This window comes from Neolamprologus brichardi, chromosome 13 (assembly GCF_056152115.1).
Source record: "Neolamprologus brichardi isolate AB-2024 chromosome 13, ASM5615211v1, whole genome shotgun sequence".
Taxonomy (NCBI): domain Eukaryota; kingdom Metazoa; phylum Chordata; class Actinopteri; order Cichliformes; family Cichlidae; genus Neolamprologus; species Neolamprologus brichardi.
Window position 1 is genome coordinate 18,462,497 of NC_142116.1, and position 21,203 is coordinate 18,483,699.

The 21,203-nt window shown below is 36.4% G+C and overlaps 1 protein-coding gene across 1 annotated transcript in view; it reads right to left on the reverse strand.

The window, feature by feature from the left end:
• Nucleotides 1-2,227: 2,227 nt before the first annotated feature.
• lmbrd1 (LMBR1 domain containing 1) overlaps nt 2,228-21,203 on the reverse strand; it is a 48,595-nt gene continuing 29,619 nt past the window's right edge. The window contains exons 8-16 of the mRNA XM_006800763.2: nt 20,892-21,017; nt 20,063-20,215; nt 17,421-17,485; nt 17,150-17,252; nt 16,099-16,203; nt 15,847-15,996; nt 14,333-14,408; nt 3,797-3,888; nt 2,228-3,656 (exon numbers count right to left, since the gene is read on the reverse strand). Of these exons, the coding sequence (XP_006800826.1) occupies nt 3,546-3,656; nt 3,797-3,888; nt 14,333-14,408; nt 15,847-15,996; nt 16,099-16,203; nt 17,150-17,252; nt 17,421-17,485; nt 20,063-20,215; nt 20,892-21,017 (981 nt within the window). The 3' untranslated portion in view covers nt 2,228-3,545. The remainder of the gene's footprint in view (nt 3,657-3,796; nt 3,889-14,332; nt 14,409-15,846; nt 15,997-16,098; nt 16,204-17,149; nt 17,253-17,420; nt 17,486-20,062; nt 20,216-20,891; nt 21,018-21,203) is intronic.

A 21,203-nucleotide genomic window follows, 5' to 3' on the forward strand; every position in this document is an offset into this window, starting at 1 on the left:
GCAGTTTTATCCTAATCCAGTGGCGAATGTATTTAAGTGCCAGTCTCATTTGATACACGTCTTTATTATGCTAAAACGTTTAATATTGCTGTGGTGGCAATGCAGAATGCACTTTCATGTTTACAGAATTCCTGATTGTTATAAACTTCAGAGTTCCTGCTTGTGTCGGACCACACTCTGATAATTGTCCCAGCATTAGTCAGCAAATACAATAATGTGCTGCACAGTTTTTAATGGTTCAATCCTTTTATATTAAAGACGGACTTTACACTATGAAAGACATCATAAAATTCACATTGCATGTTTTTTGTAGACATAACATGAGGTATACGGTGATGCAAAGAACTACACTGTATACATATAGTCAGAGTCGAGCACTGGGCTAGGGAAAGAATTGGATCTGACTCATCCTGAAGCTTTGAGTGAGTGCTATATGTACTGAGATGTATTTTTTTTGTTGTTCATCACCCTATTTGGTTGGTTGTTTCTATTTTGGGAGGCTTGAAAGGGCAGGCCAGCAGAGCTTTTTCGGCACACAATGACCCGAGCATCTTGTGTGGTGTCTTCTGACAGCCCGGTTGCTTGTTGCCTCTGATTCGTGTCGACATGCTGCAGAAAATACATTTTTGGTAGATGAGGTTTTCAGGTTTATCAAACTCCATTATTCACACACTAACCTAGAATTACCAGTGGTGACATTTTGTCTCTCTGGCAAGGAAATTATATCCCCAAATGTCGCGGCACTGTCAAGATGACAGTACAATCACATACAAAATCAGGACATACTACATACTGTAATTAAACATATGAGTAAATATAGTCAAGATAAAAAGAACGTACACCCTCTTTCAAATCTAAGGTTTTACGCCTTATCTGGGCCCTAGAAGATCTTACAATGAGGTAAATACAACTCAGATGAACTCCAAAACATGACAATTAACACCCTGTCATTATTTATTTAACAAAAACTAACAACATCCGCAAATCAAATACACATGATTAATTAATCAAGTTTGAGACCCTCGTTAAAAGCAGTTTTGGCAGTTTGCTGGAGTGTTGCAATGGTCCAGTTAAAGTCCATCACAGGGCTAGAGCTATCAGTTATTTTAGTAATCAAGTATTCTATGAATTCTTCCATCAATCAAGTAAGCGGAGAAGAAAATACTTTTGCCTTATTGTTTCCTTCGGACTACTCCTCACCCCCTACCCAACCCTGTGGCTTGTCACGTGCTCCAATATTGTACTGTGGACATTTATGTGCTCTCTGTGCAGAGGAGTTTTTTTGTTTCCTGTTCTCATGCTGTCCTCCCATAGGTGCCCAGCATGAGTAGAGGTCTCTTTTTTTTCCCTCTTGTACTTTCCCCATTGTTGTGTACTATTTCAGTGTTTTTCTGTAACGCTGCCAATCTCCGGCCTGTATTCCCATGTGATGTCTATGTTGTGTGTGTAAGTATGTATGTAAGTCTGCATATGGCCAATAAAGCATTCATTCATTCATTCGGAACAGTCGATATTTGAAAGAAATACGGGTTAAAAAATTGAAATGAACTAATTACAGTGTTTAACTGCATGCATCTGTCAAGCAGGGGGAAACAAGGAGAAAGTAGATATGACAAATTACACAAGAACTGAACTGCATCAGGTCTTATGGGGAGATGAATCCAGATTTGAAGTGTATGAAATGAAGGCAGGACAGAGGTACAACACTGTCTACATTTGTACAGCACGGTAGAAGTTCTGTCATTGTTTTGTGTTGCATTTCATCCAGTGAGAGTTTGTCAGAATGGATGGACTTACGAATGCAGATTTTGATCCACTATGTAATACCATCTGGAAAGTGTGTGACTGGGATCACTGCCAAACACACGGTCAATGCAGTAAAAGCATGCCTTGATACAGAAACACACAATGGAACATTATCAGGCCTCTCCAGAGCCCAAACCTCAACATTAATGAAACAGTGTGTGTGTTCATCTTGACAAAGAAAATATGCATCCCACATTTCTCATATATTTAATATCTAGTAATTTATATTTTATACTTTACATACATGTTATCTGAAATTATTACTGCATGAGGGGAAAAATGTAACAAGCATTAAAGAAAAACTATATATTGACATTTGCACATGCATTATTATTTGCAGATTGGTGATTGTTGTTTTAAAGTGGCGTACATAGTTTCAATGAGAATAAAAACTGTATGTAAAAAGGCGTTAAAGCCATGATGGGGTTTAAAACGGCTTTATTTCTTTAAACACAGGCATCGTTATATAGTCAAACAACTTCCACAACCGATAAAGAGCAAGTATACAAATGATGCAGCTTCTGTCATCATCACCATCACATCACTGCATCCCCTCTACTGATTCTCACAAAAGGACAACAAACCTAACACGAATATCAAACCAAAAACAACCCAAAACAAAACAAAAACATTTCAAACTCATTCTGGCTGATTTCTGAGCGATTAATTTAGGTTAGCATATCCAGTGTTGTGTGCCCATCATGGTCACACACATTCATGAGGCACGAGCACTTGGCTTCCAGAGTAAATTTACAGTTTTTCATCATCTTCCTTGTACCTTGCAAAGATTTTAATATGTATGTCTAAAAGAAGCCCATTAATAGATCTGCCACTTTTGCTGTTAATAAATTCTCAAGTGCAGGCAAAAATGAGTAGTAGTTTAATTAAAAAGAAAGTCACATCCATATTTTTTATTTCTATCTTTTCTAGTAATTTTACTATTTTCCTACCAATAAAGAGAAGAAAGCTGCTGAACCCATATAATTAAAACCACAATTAACTGAATCCTTGAAAATACAGCAGATACAATTGGTCCTTTACACACACACAGAGTGCAGGTATGCAAGTAGAGTAACATTTCACTGTGCATAACGGTCTCAGACTGCCAATAACTAATGCAGCGCATCCACTCGCACTATTTTTAACCTCAGATAAAAATCAGCAAAATAAACTGACAAAAAGTGCTACTGCTGTCAACACTTGGGATTTATTAGTCTTTCTTATACCAATTAGCTTTTCAGAAACCGCTTGTGTAGGTTCGACTGGAATTTTTACTTAATATGTAGATAACCAAACCATGTAAAAGGTCTAGAAAGCATACAGAAAGATTATACAGCACATTTAGACCTGAGCTCTACACAATTAAAGCTTAGACATTGTTTTAGATTAACAAAAAAAAAAGCATCTATGCTGCTACTCACAAATGTGTGTGCTGAAAAACAACCAATTTATTTCAGTTAACAGTTAACTTTAACGTTAAGGTAGGACTGACTTGGAGAACACTTCCAGTATCCTGTCATTAGTAACACTGACGGACAAATACAGTTGAGAGGTCTAATTAAGGGGAGGCATGCGTCAACTTCAACCAAAGATGAAATAGCTGTACAATAAAATAAACAAAATATATTTAAGAAAAAAAATCTGTATTCATTACTTAATGAAATTGTGCTTTCTAGTCCCTTTTCAGTGTTGGTTATGATATCTATAAACCTACACAAGTGAACAGTGATTCTGCTTTTTCAGTGCACGTATTCATCATCACTGAAGTCTGAGTCATCGGCCTCCACTTCTCCTTCAATCACAGACTTCTTCCCTCTGCAGCAGGACACCACCAGACCAATGAGGAAAGCCTAAAAACAACGATGAAAGCACACATGACAAAATATATCAAGGCTCATTTCATTGCTAATGTGGAAAATATTTAGCTGAGGACTTGAGTGATAAATTCAAAATGCAGACAGTGACATCTCATTTATATCTTCGGACTTACTCCAATAAAAGCCCAGTTCCCAAAGTAGTAGATGGTGCTGAAGAACCAGAACTTGTGAAGGAAAAGATAAGACCTTGTCACAGTGCACTGATCTGAAAAGAAGAAAAGCACAAAATTAATGACAGAGGCAACATGCAATGTCTTCTCTCTGTGGCAAGTTTTAAATCAAGAAGTCGCTTTGAAGTATTTGTCTTACAGTATTCTTTGGACATCTGTCATGTATTCAAATGACAGGCTTGAAAATCAATACTTGACTAATGTGGGCCCAAACGGTTTAGTAGTTTCACTCTAGTGGTTCATTGTTTTTAGGTGAGAGGTGTCTGCATGACACAGATAGGTTCTCTGTGGTCTGGAGCACAATTAAATGTGACACATCGACTGCTGCTTTCTGTTTATAATTGCACAAGTGTATCACTTGTTATACACCTGTGTTATAAAGTAGTCTATATTAACTTAAGCACTCAACACAGGCTGCTGTTACTACATGGAGCAGGGCCTTGGGCGATTCTGTTATTGTAACTAAAAAAGACAACCAGTCGTCGGAAAAGAGGAAAGCTGTGTCACTGTCAGTGTGAATATGGTTCAGCCAATGAATAAAACTGGAATGAAATGTAACATTTAATGGACTATATCCACTATAACACACTGAAACCCCAAAAGGCAAAAGCATGGGCCCACAGAGGACACCAGCAAATGTGAAGACAGTGAACCATAGGTTATGGGTTATGCATGTAACCCCAATTCTCTGATGACGCAAATTCAGGCTCACGACTGTGTTACAAGTAGACATTTCAGGCACTTCCGATCTTTAGATATGAATCCATCACAAGTCTGGTCACCAAATATGCAGTGATTTCTAAAGAACCATTTCCAGCTATAAGAAGAACAAACCAAAGAATACAAACTGGACTATTCATTGTATTTTGCACCAGGAACCATGAAGTGTCAAGTTGACGAGTTTGAATCCAATATCTTAAACTGTTCTCTGAAATGTTTCATACAATTCAGACATCTAAGTCATTATCATTTCTACATCCACTGACAAAGACACGGCCTATGTCCATATAGAGGTAAGGTAAGGTTAGGTAAGGTAAGCCATAGAGCAAAGCTTCTTTGAGTTAAAAGATCACAGAATGATTTCTTTGAAATGACAGCAGAATGACTAAGTGCAGGGGGAAGAGAGGCATATTGTTCAAATGACATTTCTTAAGACAGCTCAGGCTGTGCAGCATCTGATATTAAATGGATGTATTTACATAGATGTATGGAAATATGTAAATTTCTTTATGTATAGGTAATTGTGTAATGACTTTACCTGTCTCGCCCACTTGACATTAAATCAGACTGTGTGGCCAATGAATGACATCCCCTAATTAAAGCCACAGAAAACCTGCCAAACACCTTGCAACATTGTTTGCAAGTGTACCTTTTATCCCCTTAACATCCGCCCACTTTTATACTGAACAAAACTAAAAGCTTGAAAGCACTTTGTTTGTTATTCTCTTATGATGAAAACACAGCCCAGCACATAGTGATTCAACAAGTATGTGGCCTCGGAGATGACAGAAAACATAAGAAACAACCATTTTGCTGTGTACCTACTGTTATTACAAAGTAAAAACTGCTACGGCTGCTTCATCTCTGGTATTTGTATCTTAAAATGGTTTATAGCCTTCATATCTTTGCTTTGAATCGATGACTCAATGAACGGGCCTGTGCCATTTCAAATATACTGGCAGAATTTTCCTTGAGTGCCGTAGAGTGTTAAGAATGAAAAGGCAGAAGGTGCTCACACAGATATCGATTTGATTTCAGTTTTTGTGTGCACTGCACTTTTGCCAACTACTGTGTGAAAACTGATAAAGATGCATTTAAGAGGATCATCTATTTACTTGTAGTGCATTAAAGCACCCATTCATTATGTGTATGTGTTACTGTAGCTAGCCTATGTGACTTAAAGGCAACACAAGTTAATTTGTGTAGTGCATTTCTTACACAAGGGCAACTCAAGGTGCTCTCACTTAAAAATTAAATTTAAAAAAAAGAATTACAACATTAAAATGCAAATGAAACGAATAGAGAAGAAATTAGAAGAAAAAACATTTGACACGAGGATTGAAAACACAAAGGAGTGCCAGATGGTTGATGTTGAGCACTGAAGGGTGAGTCAAAGGAAGTGCAGAACATAAATGTTTTAGTGTTGATTTCAAACAAGGCTGAGTTTCGAAAGTGGAAAAGACTAAAGAGGTTAAATGCTGCACAATAGTAATCCATTAAATGAACCAATTTAAAGCTGCCACTTCAAATGTATCAGTTTTCTGGGAGAACCTTTTTGTCTCAGCCTCGACAGAAGTAAGCAAACCTCAACTCTGCAATGTTCCTCAAATGACATTTTATTGCGGTGACCAAAGGCAGCTCAATCATTATTGACTCAGCACTGTGATCATGAATATAAAGCACATCAAAATCAAAAGCCCCAGGAAAGAAACTCGCTTATTGCTTACATAATCCAATTGCCTTCTCTTTTCTGTCGAGGTTCTCTTTTCCTTATGCTGGTGACATCACCTTTGAGCTTCAGCTCTCCACTTTTTGAGTGAACTGATACTGTTATTGATCCGACTGCCGCAGACAGCAGAAATATTATAAAAGTCTTAAGCTGAGTCATTTAGCCTTTATGTGTATGAATGGGTATTGGCAGGCATGGTAAATGCTGGTGACGTCAAAAGTAGAAAGTGCCAATGATATGCATGCCATGTCTGGGTCTCTTCTCAGCTCCACAATTGTTTTGTGTGAAAACACGGTAAGAACAGATCGCATTTATTAATTAGCTTAGCCATGCACACTTAAGCAATAAAAAAAACAAAGTATATATGGAAATACACTCCTTTATAGGACTTGCATCATTTCTACAGAACAAGGCAAGAGAGAAAGTCCCAAAAGCTGAAGTCTGGCTATGTTAGAGAGCCATCTGGAGCATTAACGCTAACCCTGCTGTGCTGCTCCTATCACACTGTTTCTTACACAGCTCTTCACACTGACTTGAAACGTATGAACAGTGCAATCAGACCTACACAAAGCTACATGACATCAAGGTCCACAGCAATAACACAGTCTTTTTGATTTTTTCCATTAAACTCAATACTTTTAAAAGCTTTCCCTACCAGAGTTCAGTGGAAAAAAGAAGAAAAATTCAGCTCAGTGCTGTTTCATCTATAATACAAATGAGAAGACACAATCCCACAGGAGTTGTGATGTGCAACAAGAATCCGCTTTCACTTCACCAGGACCAGGAGATAATAGAAGAAGTCTTTCTTCATCACTGTGACCCCACTCTTTTGCTCCAATACCTCAGCCATCTGTAGCTCTCCAGCTGCTTACCAGAATTGCAGGGCACTGAGTGGGATCTACAGATGGTTCACAACAGTGGTCTGCCTAAATATATTATCATGTACACCACTGACCAGCTTCACCTTGAAATCATTACCGTTCTCTGATAAGAGTATGGGGCAGCTAGGGAGTGCAGGTAATTTCACCCTGACTCATGATACCCGGGTGAGTGCTGCCCGGTGTAGGATGATGCATTATGCATAACTTTCGTCTGTGCATTCAAACACAAATACATGCATAGTACTCTGCACACGTGCATGCACACAATGTGCTCTTCCAAAAGGTTCTTGATCAGCAAGCTCTCGTGCCAAAACTGTATGCTTTTACTTTCCATCTAAAAAAGCAGAGAACTTTTATTCTAAAGTCCTTCGAGAATACTGCTGTTCCTTCAGCAGAACTATTTTCACATTTCTGGCTTCACTTATTAGTGTTGTGCGTAAGAAAAAAAAAAAATCACCAAAAACATCTTTTGGCAGTAGACAACAAAAAAAAAAAAATCAATTTGAGCAGTGACCAAGTTCCACAAAAAGATAACCTAACTTGACCTCACCAAAACTACTGATCATACGAACTAAAGCCAAAGTGAGAAACAAACGGTTTTCTAAAGCAAAGGACATTAAATTAAGTTTTCAAATTAAGATGAATGCTAGAAACTATTACTTTTTAAGAAAAAACTGTAATTATTTTTACACATTTAGCTGAGATAAAGGGGTATTGGGAGCATCAGGTACAGTCAGGTATTAGATGTAGAAAGCTCACTCTTCTTTTAGCTCTTTTTTGTGTCTCTTCCAGCCCTGAAGGAAACAGCTGGCTGCTAAATGCCCCACTACAATCAACAGGTCTATAAAAACTGGGTTTATTTTAAAAAATCAATTAGGATCACTTTTAAGCAAGGAGTAGCATTTTAATTAGGCGTCTTTAAAGCTCAACCTCTATCAAAAAGTAATTTTATTTCTATCAGTTAATAGTGGAGTTCTTTCTGAGTAATACCAAGCAAATATACCCTTTGAAAAGTGATTTTCTTTCCTCCTATAACAGGTAAGGGGTGTCTGTGGATTACAAAATGGGCATTTTTCTTTCAGGAGAATTACTTTTGATTGACATATTCCATTGTAATGCAAATTGATAATGATCCCATTGATGGAAAGAAAAATACTATTAATTTGTGTTGGGGTTGAGGGAGTCCTGTTGAAAATTGCTATGGTACCTGACATCTCAGAGCTAACACGACGTGACCATCAGCCCCCTCCCCAACTCTTTAAAACAATGCTGTGGAAACAGGGAAGTTGCTAGGAAACAGACAGGAGTCTATAAGTGTACAGTTTGATCTCTAAGATTCAATATAGGAATAATATGATACGTCTTTCAAGGTGAAAACCCAGCTTTATGTTGTTATTAAATAAATTAAGCTCACGCTGCTAGAATTTTACAAGTAATCACTCAGAGAAGCTCACTGATAAATTGAGCTACTGGGTCAAAAGCAAACCTTCAACTGGATGTATTGATATTAAATGTGAAATTTCCTTTCCTTTCCTTGCTACATAAACATGTTTTTAAGGTTTTGATCTGTTCTTCTCCACAAGTGTGTTGTTTTGGTAAGAAATTCAGTGAGTTGCATTGGGTTCAAAGTTATTAAAATCACTGGTCAAAGTGTCCAGGGAATGAGTGTAACCACAAGCTGAGTTTCCTGAATTAATGACGTAGGTATTAACATGACTGCAAAAAACAACAGTTAAGGACATTTAATTGAGGTAGTTATTATTATAAATGGACAAGAAAGAGAAATATGTGATGGGTTTGGCCACAATAAAATCACTGCATCAATAAGTGACATTGAAGGTTATTTAAATAGCCCAACCAATCACATAAATGTCAGTCACACAAATAAAAAAAAGAATAAATAATGAAGTTCTGATGATCCAAAAAAGGCTTGTGTGTGCACATGGACTCACAGAAAACACAACAAAACCAACAAAAATAACAACAAACAAAACTGACTGGGAGTAGTATTTGTTGATGGTTTTAGATGCATATCAGAATTTATGATCAAAGCAAAGCCCCCTGCAGAAGTAGCAGCATGAGCATCATGGAGGTTAGACTAATTTGACAGAGCAGCTGAAAGTTCTCTGTGTTTCAGCCAGGCTTCATAAAACCTATAACTAAAACTGAACAGGGAGTGTTGCAAAAGTTCAAGTTTGTGCCAGGGCTTGTGAAATGTTACAAATATAAGATATAACACATACCCGTTTTTTTAAAACCCTAAAATGCCTTTACTCCCTGCGTTAAATTGGACAATCAAGAGAACTTCAAGTTTCAGATTGTCTGGCGCCATGGCAGCTAAATCCTGAGGTTTCATTTCCATTACGCTGAGTAAATGAGTAATGGCATGGTAATGACCTTAGAGTACATAATGGAGAGCCTGGCACTGAGCACCTGCTCGCCAAGATGTTAGTGTCATTACCCCACTGTGACCAATCGCCCAATCACTCACTAGTTTGACTTCTACCCTCGTTTGTCTTAGCTGTCTTGATGTAATGTCATACTATGGGTTATTACAAAGTGATGCAGTTCCCGTGCCTTGTGATTCAAATTTCTACCAAAGAGTATTGCCATAATTTTTTCTCTTATCATTATTTTTACATCAACCAAAAGGGCTTTTAAATCCCAAGAAAAGATACATGTCTCCATATCTGTGCTTGAGTTCATACTAGATTAAAATTTCAAGAATAAGGAATTTGGACACAACTGGCAAATTCTAGGGAAATTTCTCACGATGGCACCATAAATTAAAGAACAACTTTAATGCCTTTACTATTTACTAATTATTACTATAACTGTTACTACTGTTTTGTCAACAACAGCATTTCTCAATTCTCAGATAAAAGTATTAACATGGTATGAAAAACAAAGAAGAACCAACAGTTTACAAGGTGAGCACATTTTTTAGATAATGAATCAAAACGGGGTAAGTTTTAACAGAACTCATTTTTTCAAACTATGAAGTCTGCTGGAAACTTGCTTTCGTCAGCTTTATAGGAAAGGCACAGTTCCTCTCCAACAAGTCTATATCAATTACGGAAAGAGCACCGATCTCCTGAGTCTTCTCTCTGACACAAGACTCTACCTTCCTGCACCTAACTCAAGCGTCAGATTCTTCTGGTGGCTGTCTTCTCTGTTTTGTGCATACTCAAAGTTTTTCAAACTTTCCCAACTTTTGCAATGATTACTATTTGAAATGTAGCAAATGGCTAAATGGCCAATATAAGCTTTTTTTGCTTCAACTTCATCATTATGTTGCAAATGTTAGAATAATGCAGTGGGTACAGAATAAAGACCATCAGTGTTGGTCACGTCTGTGTCACCCCAAAAATATTTTACCATACATTATGTGGAGCACATTTTTGCTCAGTGTGACACCCTGGAAAAACATAAATTGTGCAAATCAGATAAATGGAGGCTCTCGACTGTTTGCGCTGCATGTAGTCACCTTTTTACAGCTACACACTGTCTAGGGGCAAATCAAATACTATCTTCTTATAAACAAAAGGGATATTATCTAAATGGCAACAGAATTATTTTCTTTTATCATACAGTCACTTTTTTTTAACTGTTTTAGCTATTAAGTGTCTGATTGCAGTCCCTCTCAGTCACATGTGTTATCTCTGCTTGACACTTCCTTCGCCTCATGGTAGGTGGTACAACGGCTGTTGTGAAAGCAGGAGCCATTTACAAGATGGCAAAAAAAGAACTCATTTTACTAAGCTGGTCAAAAGACAAATTACAAATCTTGCCAGACTACAACTCCAGCAATAACGACACCTTTAGTATAACAGTGTTGAAGAGCTCCAAAACAATTATGAGACAATTCTCACAACTAATCAGGAGCTCTATGGGTCATTTATAACGACCGCACGTCCCACTGGAGCACCTCATATGTAAGAAACCAATTGATGTTTAGGCCACTCTTGTAAGAACTACCTGAACTGCTGCTTTACAAAAAGTACAATCGAGCAGTAAAAAAGTAGAGATCTATATATTATGCTTGGGTGGCCAAAAGCCGCACTTTTGGACCATTTTTTGTGAAAAGCAACAACTCAGGAACACCGACAACAAATTTCATACTTTAGTTGCCAGTTGTGACAAACCTTCTTAAGAACTGTAACAGAATCAAATGATAAGGCAGGATGTTTTGTCATAATTACATTTCTGCTAAATTCCAAGCAGTCTGGCATGAAAGAAAGCAAACATGTATTCATGATGATGGTGCTTGAATATATTAATAATGCTGGCTTCTCTACCAAAATACTTATGATGTTTTAAAAGAAACAGTGATATGTTGACATAATAATGATAAAGATGAATTATAAAATTCTGCATCTGATTTTTCTGACATTCTGTCAATAAGTGTCATTTTATTTTTGGGTTTACTGAACATCACAAATGTCGGCAAAATTGAATAAAAAAACAAAATTATATGTCATATTGTTTGTATTTATTTAAAAGCAAGCTATAAGGATAACTCGACGGCTTTATGCATTATCATGTAGAACAGTAAACTGATATAAATCTATATTATCCTATATGACAAATCAAATGCAATATGTCTGTATTTGATATTTTCATAAGAGCAGGTTTTCTAAAAGAATATTTTATTAAACTTTCTGTTGTACACTTTGGGCATGGATGTAATAGTCATTTTATTCTGGCACCTACATGAATTTCAGTATCTCGGACACTTAAATGCTACATGTAGGTGTATATAAACATTAAATAAAATGAACAGATGAATGTGTTCTTAGGGAAAAGCCCTCAGATGCAGCAATATGACTTTATGCTTGTTTGTTAGTATATTAATATTAGCTCTAATAAAAAACCAAAATAGGTTTTAGCAAGAGCCAAAGGAAATCAGCAGCTAAATTATTGTGTGCAGTTTCCCAGCATAATAGAATTTTGTTGAACAAATGGTCACAACAGTCCATAAATGGAGTGTCTTGTGGTACCATCTGATTTGCAGCTATAAAGATATACATACCTTATCTTTTAGTAATGAAGTAAACAACAGGAGAAAATGCCGAATCATGATCATAATTAGAATCATAACAGTTAGAGGTGGGGAAGAAGAACAAACATTATTATCTGAAATACATACAACAAAAAAGCTATCGCCACTTATTTTGAACAATATTCTTTGGTAAGCAGAAGTATCACTGGGAGATTTACAGATACATAATTACTGTATGTCAGCAGGTGTAAACAAATGGTTTCAATGGATTTATTGGATATAACCTGTTTAAACATTAAATATAGGCAATCAATATAAGCATTGTTTGTTATATGTAATTATATATTTATTTATTTATTTATTGATATTTCAAACTATGGTAATTAAATAGGTGTTTGAATGTTTACCTTTGATACGAAGGAAAACATTGTAACATAACTTAATTTCAAATATGAAATCATCTGTCTTTATATTCCACATAAAAGTATTGTGTGTGATCCTACTAGTTATTTCTGTACAAGGCTTTCCATTTTTATAAGCAATGATCTTAACATGCCAATGATCTGCCTAATGAGGTTAGAATAATAAATATTTTGTAATTGAAAGATAACTTCTCACACAATGACAATTGTGAAACCATAGACTTTAACAAATGCCATTTCCTCTAGTTCAGTGCATTTTAGCCACACACATGCTCTAAATATCATTTATATAGCCCCATAAATATTTACTCCCAAAACTAACTTCAAACACATCAAGTACCATTTAATAAATTATATAAAAGCTTATGATAATAATATCACTAATTTGCTGTTAGATTAATGATACTTGATTGTTAAAAGAATGTACTACTTTTGTGAGATGAAAAATATGTATATATCCCTCACTTTGGAAAAGATCTTGCTACTGTTTGGTGCTGCATGCATCTGAAAAATTCAGAAAACAGCCTTCTAGACATAGCCAGATAAGTGACAAGCTGACTTTAGCTCATATCTACATTTTATTAAAATCTAAAAATTATAGTAACAAGTAGTGAGTATGTTGAATTGGAGCAATTACAGACACGCTTTTACATTTACTTAAGACTACTATAAAATTATATTGTAGATATTTCAACATGTAATGGTCAGAATAACATTATAGAAAAACAACTCTGTATATGAGCAAAAACTCATATTTAGAAAGGGTTTAGAAAGGTCTGTGTCCTCCTGTGTGAGGTTTCAGGTACTGGCACAGACTTTGTTGTGTGTGCAGAGAAAAGCAGGTTTAACTGTAACAATTTACTTTTCCCCCAGAAAAAATGGACTTTGAGGATTTAGCTATACAATTTTGGGGTAGGGTCTAAAAGACCATAACAGTGAGTCTGAAAGCCATTTTTCCTGTCATGTTACAACAGTTTAGGGCATACTGTAAAACAACACTATTTTTGTTTTGGAGAACAAAAATAGTATTAAGACTATTAAGGTTAGAGTAGATGAGGAATGATAAAAGGCACATGTGTCAGGTATGTTGAAGAATGAAGTAAATTTATGATCTTGTTTGTTTTTCTTTAAACTTGCGTCGAAATGAAAATAATTCCCTTTCTGTCTGTTTAGTTGAAGTCTTCAATACTATGTTACCCCATTCAAGACAGATGTTACTGTGGATCTGCATATATGTGGAATAGCCAACTAGCTAGACAGATTGTCATATGTATCATAAACAAACTTATTACACAACGTTCACACATTTTTACAGATGTATCTTTGGCTTTACACATCATACAAAGTATCCCCTTCACCACCAACAACAGCCTGACATGAGCATTTATCACATGAATAAATAAACATAGTAAAGCTTATATTTATGTGCATGCACACATTGGTGTATTCATGCCTCCTTTAGTGAATTAAACATTTGCATGTTGACAGTAAGACACTACCTACTGCATTAGTAAACATTTGTTCTTGGTATTATTCATTCTAATACATAATGAATAGTGATAAAGATTACTGAACAGTGTGTTGGTCACACACACCGTCCTTCTGTTCCTCTAGCATGAATTCCACGTTATGAGCAATAAATGTTTCATGTTGTCTTGTAGGTTCTTTAAACATCTCACAATTGGAGCCAGCGCTACTATAGTGTGGTAGAAATGACGAACTTACCCTCAGGTGCATCTGCATCACATATCCTGGAGGTGTTAATAGTTGTATTCCCAGATGTAGGACCTGGTGATGGCATCTGAAACCAAAAAACAAAACAAGAGTGATGTACGCAGTACACAAATATTTTGGCATTTTACGAACATGGAACTGTTTGAACTATCGTCTCTTAAGAATTTATAATACTGAATTAGTATAGATCATCAACATACTTTATTCATATATTATCGGCTGATTTACATTATGCAAAGTAAAAACAAGATGATTTGGGTCCAAAAGACTGTAAAAGTTGTAATAATATTAATCTAATTTTCCTGCAGGTATACACAATATATAGCTATATCATCCATATGAGTCTCTGTTAACAATGACAGTACAGTGACAATGCATTTAATAACCAACACAGCTCTGTAATTAATTGAAGAAATCGACTAAATATCTAACTAATAATGAATAAAAGAATTCCTACCCTTAATTCTCAAAACAAAAATTAAATTTGTATATTCTATGTTTAATTTATGTCAATTTTAGACACAAAAATAAAACATTTTTTGGTCCCTAATCCTGCACTTGGGGACATTTGCAAAAATCCATCCAACCAAATGCGATTTAGGGTGATTATCTAACTCCACCCATTATATAAAACTGCACGTGACCATGTGGTGCGCAAGGAAGGTAATATTAGAAATGTAGTGTTTTGATTTAAAAACCAAAAGGAAAAAAAAAGAAAGCAGCAAGTGTTAATTAATTTTGCTCCAGTTCCTCCTCCTGGTCTAACAGCCCAGATGAGGAAAAGTCTAGAGGCAACTAACCCTTTACTGCTTCTTAACTTGATACTTCTCAGCCTCAGTGCATGCATTTGCTAAGCTCTGTCCACTTTTTAAGCAATTTAATCATATCTTAACGAGGAACCTAACAGAAACAAATGTGGGAGCTCATCGTGATATTGATCACAGAAGAATTCAACCAGTCCTACTCTATATTTACTCTAAACTGTATGCATCTTTGATATAATGTGATATCAAAATTTAACCACTTGATATGTGTAAACCATGTTTATGCTGTGAGTCAAATGGACTTGAATTTAAAAAGGCTCTTCTGTTTGATTTAACAAGAGGATGTTTCAGTAAAACAACACACCAGTTCATTTAAATTATGTTGTTTAAAAGATTTTTTTTTCTGATGAAGTGTAGACGCAAGGGTGCATCTAAACCACCTGCGTACACCCACACAGCGAGAAAGAGCAGAGCTACATTAGATCACATGGAGGGTAGACTGTCAAACAGCAGAGCCGCACTGCAAAAGCCACATAGTCTAATATAGAAAGACGGAACTGAAAACGAACAGGAGTCTAAAAGCCCCGCTGCCAGCCTGTAGAGACCATGCTGCTGCCTACACCAAACTGAACCAAAGAGGTTTGAACACACTGACTAACTGACACTGCCATCGTTAGAAGCTCTCATCAGGGAGAGTGAAAACAAAGAAACACACAGGAATGGACATGAATTCTTCCTTACCTGTACAAGGTATTTCTGGCTGCCATACATGACATATTGTGGGGCTAGACTATAGATCATGTAGCTGGTGTGCAGAACGATCAAAAGAAGAATCATACAGAGGAAGAGGAGAGCCTGGGGACGAGTTTTCTTAGGTCTTATTTTGTACAGCTGTAAAAAAAAAAAAGAATGAAAAGAAAAAAAGAACACATTATCATGTAGTTAACTGGCCATTTGCAAAAATTTAAATACATAAACAAGGCATTTTCTTACCCTTATCCAGAAGAACCAAATGCCCATGTTACGAATGCCGGCCATGGATGTGAGTACGAAGTACACTGTGATGACTGTGATCAGGATATAATCCAGTGGAAAAACCTGTGACATCAAAAACAAGTCAGCTACTGTATAAATCTTAAATGCACAACAATAATTATTGCATCAAGAACCAAACACTTAGGATGGTAATCTTTCAAGGAGCAACCAGAAAAAATGGGTAATCCCACAATATCGGGTCAGCTCCAATAAATGCTAACCATATCTATCCTGGTTAGTCTGCAGCACATTCACACACCAGGAAAAAATCTGAACATCAACAACTGTTACGCTTTGCAACATGAAGTGTTCAGACTGGCAAGTTTAGGTATTTAAACCAATTTAGCAGTCATGTTTTGCCAAGCTTTTGTGTGTGGTCCTGTCATTAGCCTCGTCAAAGCAGCTGCTTCTTTTACAGCTAAACTTTAATGAAGAGGCAAATAAGCATAAATGGTCCAAGTAGCAGGAACTGGTAGATCAGTGCAGGGGGAGAGGCTGTATGGTGCGGTGTGAGCTGATTAAGGTGCAGCTTTTTCAATCACCGGTGCTGCAAAAAAGAAAGCCATCATGTCCACTCTGGAAGCTGCAGAGAGGGCCTCCAGATGGCTTTCAATGAGGAGGAGTGATCCTTTCGCCAATGCTGCTGGGAAACAAGCCAGGGTCTGAACAACCCTTGCTGGGTTTCCTGAGTGAAGGTGTATGATGCTGAAAAATCTGGAAACTCAATGACCTATCACTGACGATGTGTATTGTGTATCCTAATTTATTTCATTACAAATTAGCACTGACCCAAAAAATCTGTTTAATGTGTTTAAAGTTCAGCACACTGAAGCACATACTCCCCAAGTTTTAAACAACATTTCAAGTTCATTTAGGAGAGACCAGTGATAAAGCTTTTAAATTATGCTTCATTGAGGTTAATGATGACAGAAACAAAAAAATATGGATTTAAGCATATCTTAATTGAGTATAATCAATATTTCAACGTGAGAGATGAGAGGATACTTACAGGTTGCAAGGCTAAAAGAAGTTCATTCAGAGGATTGGTTAGGTTGGTGCCAAAGATTATGAACCCAGAGCTGATGCCAGCCGAGTGGAGAGCTTTATCCAGACTGAGGAGGAAAAAAACAGAGAGAACGAAAAAGAAGAAATCTCCAGTATTAAACTTTAATATATAAGGTTAAATGAAGCAATTGCACTGTTTATTCTGGTACATTGCCTGTCTTACAAGACACACATTGCAAACTGTATTCTGTGTTACAAGACAAATCATAACTTACTTTGAAATGAAGAGGGCAATGGTGAACAGCAACGCAACCAGGATAAAGAATATGCCTAGTAATATCTGCAAATCAATCAATCAAAACAAAGAAACAAAAATAAATAACTACAACAAAATACCAGGATACATTTTTATAAATGACTACTATAGGAGGGACGTGTAGTCACAGTGTGCCCTTGTTTGTGAACTGCATTAAAAGCTGCATTTAAAAAAAAATGTGTATTTTTAAAGACAGCTACTTAGTCAGCAAATATAACCTTTCTACCATGTCTTTTGTCAAACAGAGACCATATGGCATAGCCAGCCACAGTTTGGCACTGTCGCCCAGGGTGACAGGGGGAAGCAATGGCACAGCTGAAGCAGAGTTAGGAGGCTGCAATCAGGGAGGAAAAAGCTGGCTGATCAGATGAACGTAGTGGGAGGGGAAAAAAAGTGAATCTAATGTTGATCTTCATATCAATAGTTAGACCAAATTATACCAAATTATCTGAGATAAACCCCTTGTGGCAAAATATTAATTAAGATACTGATGACAGACTTAGGAGAGAAGCAGGCAAGACGGAGAAGAAAAACATAATAATTTAGTTTAATTTAAAAATACAGTAATCTCTTTATGAAACTGCTACTCTAACCAAAGAAATATCTAAAAAATGAGTTTACATGTATTAAATGATAGTAAAGTTATTAAAACATTAAATAAGACACCTGCCATATATACACTTTTTTAATAAAAGCTCTATAAATAGGTGGCACAATTTTTCACCCTATTATGGTGCAAGTTGCTTACCTAAAAAAAAAAAAAATTGCTTGTTACATTTCTTGCGTGATCAAAAGAGAGTAGCTATTGTGAGCTCCACGTCCTCACGCACTGATTTTAACTGTCAGTATTTAACATGCTTAGTGAGTCATTTTCGCTCACTGTCGGTGTTGGTATTAAAAGGACAGCATGTGTCTGAGGAACAGTGAGGCTGAAATCGCAATCATTTGGCTTATCACTCTACACCAGTCTCTCAGTATACAGTAAATAAATCTCCCCACTCATTACTGTTTAAATTTGAGTCTGGGGACTATCATTAGCAGCAACCCCCCTGGTTAAAGACAAACTGTTACAGACACTGGTTTAAAATATTTGTTTGAGCCTGCAGTGCAGTTAAGTACTGAAAAATGAACAGCAGTAGGAAAAGTAAAATGTGAAAGAAGGGAATGGTGCTGGAATTTATTTTATCCTTAACACATGGAAAAGGCATTAAAAGTGAGGGGTCTGCAGGATTGTAACTGGGCACAAAGTTACACACAAAGTACATTTGTGTGCACGTGCTGGCTGCATAGGTTGAAATATGAACAGAAGTAAGTGGATATTCTTTCAGTGAGTTCTTACAATAGCACTGCAGCCAGCCACAAGTCTTTTATATCAGTTAAAAGAAAAAATGTTTTCTATAATGTGGGAATAATCGAGAAGGAAATATACGACAACGAAAATCTGTTATCAAAGTCTTTTGATCTTTTTCAGTAATGTTATAAACATTCTTGTTACTGTATTCCAGCTGCAGTTCAATAAAACTATTAGGAGTAAATACTTCTGCTGCTTGAGGATTTGCAGTATTGTAACTTTATATTATACCTTTTTTTCTGACCGTCCACCATTATGTTTAACAAGAATAATAACAGTCATAAGTCTGTTATGCAAAGCCATTTTCATTGTGAGAGCCACTGCGTGTCTCAAAGTCCAGTGAAGTGTATTTATACCATTTTCAATAGCTGTTTCTGGCAATTGTTGATAAAAAAAAAAAGCACACACAATAAATGAGTGGTTTGGAACAAGGATATATTATTAAGGTTTGATAAGAAAACCTAGCCACGCGGGATTCTGGCTGAATTCGTGATTTTTTTTTTGCCCCCAAGTGACTGTATGAAAAGCCAATGTGCTTTTTATTTAACTTCAAAAAATTATTATAAAGCACTTCTATTCAATACCATGAAAAACTGCTCAAATGAAATGTATGTAATTGATCAGAACTTTGATGCACTTTGAGTCTCTACATTGTGCTCATCAGTACATTGTGTCTGGATGTTTTGTACTGGGCCAGTAATGTTGGGACCAACATGTCCACTGGTAGCCAAAAAAAGAAGAAAACAATATGAAAAACAATAAAAAGACAAGTTTCTTGGTTGCTTTGGTCTATCCCTTGGGTACCATGAGATCCTGCCTGAGAAATATGAGACTCCCTGAGAGACTTCAGAGTAAATTAGGTGAATAGATTTCCTGTGGGAATCATGTAACTATGCAGTTGTGTAAAGTAGAACTCAAAGTAAATCTAGAGCAGTTCAGATTGGAAATTGAGCACAAAGAAATTGTTTAGGAAGAAGTAGTTGAAGGTGGATATAAAAAATATAAACACAAAAATGATGTTTTAAATGTATTACAAGCTAGAGCGGGTTTTTGCAGCTTCACCTATTCTTAATCTCAAATATCAATTAAAAGAAGCACTGAATGAATACAGCACTATCTATGTTAAATAACCCTGTCTGAATGCTTGCATTCAATACACACACATCAGCATAATTTCCCTTTGTACAGAATACTTTGGAGAACATAATTTACTTTTGTGAATGAGAGCCAATTCCATAATGGACACTCACCTTGAAAGGTCTGAGAGCACTGCCCACTTTAGTGCAGCAGTTCCTCTCTGCAATTTCCAGGTGTCTCCCCCTGCGCCGGAGGACCTGTAGTTTGCCCTCCAGCTCCTGCAGGTTGTTTCTATCCCTCGAGGACAGAGGACGTCCATCTTGGCACTGACAAGACGACCAAAAGATATCCCAAATGCATCAATGATCGATATTATGCATACTTTTGAAACTACACTCCTGGAAGTTTTAATGAGAACATTGAAAAATGTAGATATCATTTTATCTGCAAAAATATGATTTCAATAAATATTTACAGTCAAGTGAATGAGTATGTAGACTAAAAATAGTGGGAGTATTATATAAATGCTGTTTTCTAAACATTCTCAAAGCATATACATACAGTGATATACATTTACAAGTATCATATTTAAACTACTGCTCTCACAATATTAAAGCAAACTGTGCGTGTTTTGCATTAACCTCCTTGTTATTGTGAAAATAACCTTTAATGCTGCCAATACCTGGTTTTTAACAAGTGCATTTATGCTAGGGACAAATAAGGAATGATCTGGACTATTGTTTAAACTTCATGTTGCCATGAGCAACTAATAGATGTCTACACTTTCAGTATATGTGGCCTCCAGCTGGGAAGGTGGTTGACTAAAGCAATGTTACCCACACATAACAGAATTCAAAGACAAAGGGACACATATGAGATAGAAAAATCCAGAATAATATTAAAGAAAAAACAAATAAAAACAGCATTTAATTTCATATGTTTAATCTTTTAAGCTTAAATAACTCTTTTTCTATGTGCTTTGTGTCTTCTGATGGGACTCACCTTGGATTTTAGCTTTTCAATCTGATGCTCAACATCATCAATGTCCTCAGTGTTCTCCAGGCGTTCATACTTAACACTGCGGGTGCCTTTTATCAGATTCAAAGGCATAACAGACATGCCATATGCCTGGAAGACAGTGCAAAACTACCATTATAATCAGACATCATTGTCAGAGTGAGCACATATGGCACGTGCATCCACCCACACAGGCTCCTGCCTGACGGCAAAGCCATCACAATGTGGGACATGACAACAGTCAAATGAGGGTAAGCAAACACACACAGAGCAAATCATATAGTTCCTGGCCTCCCA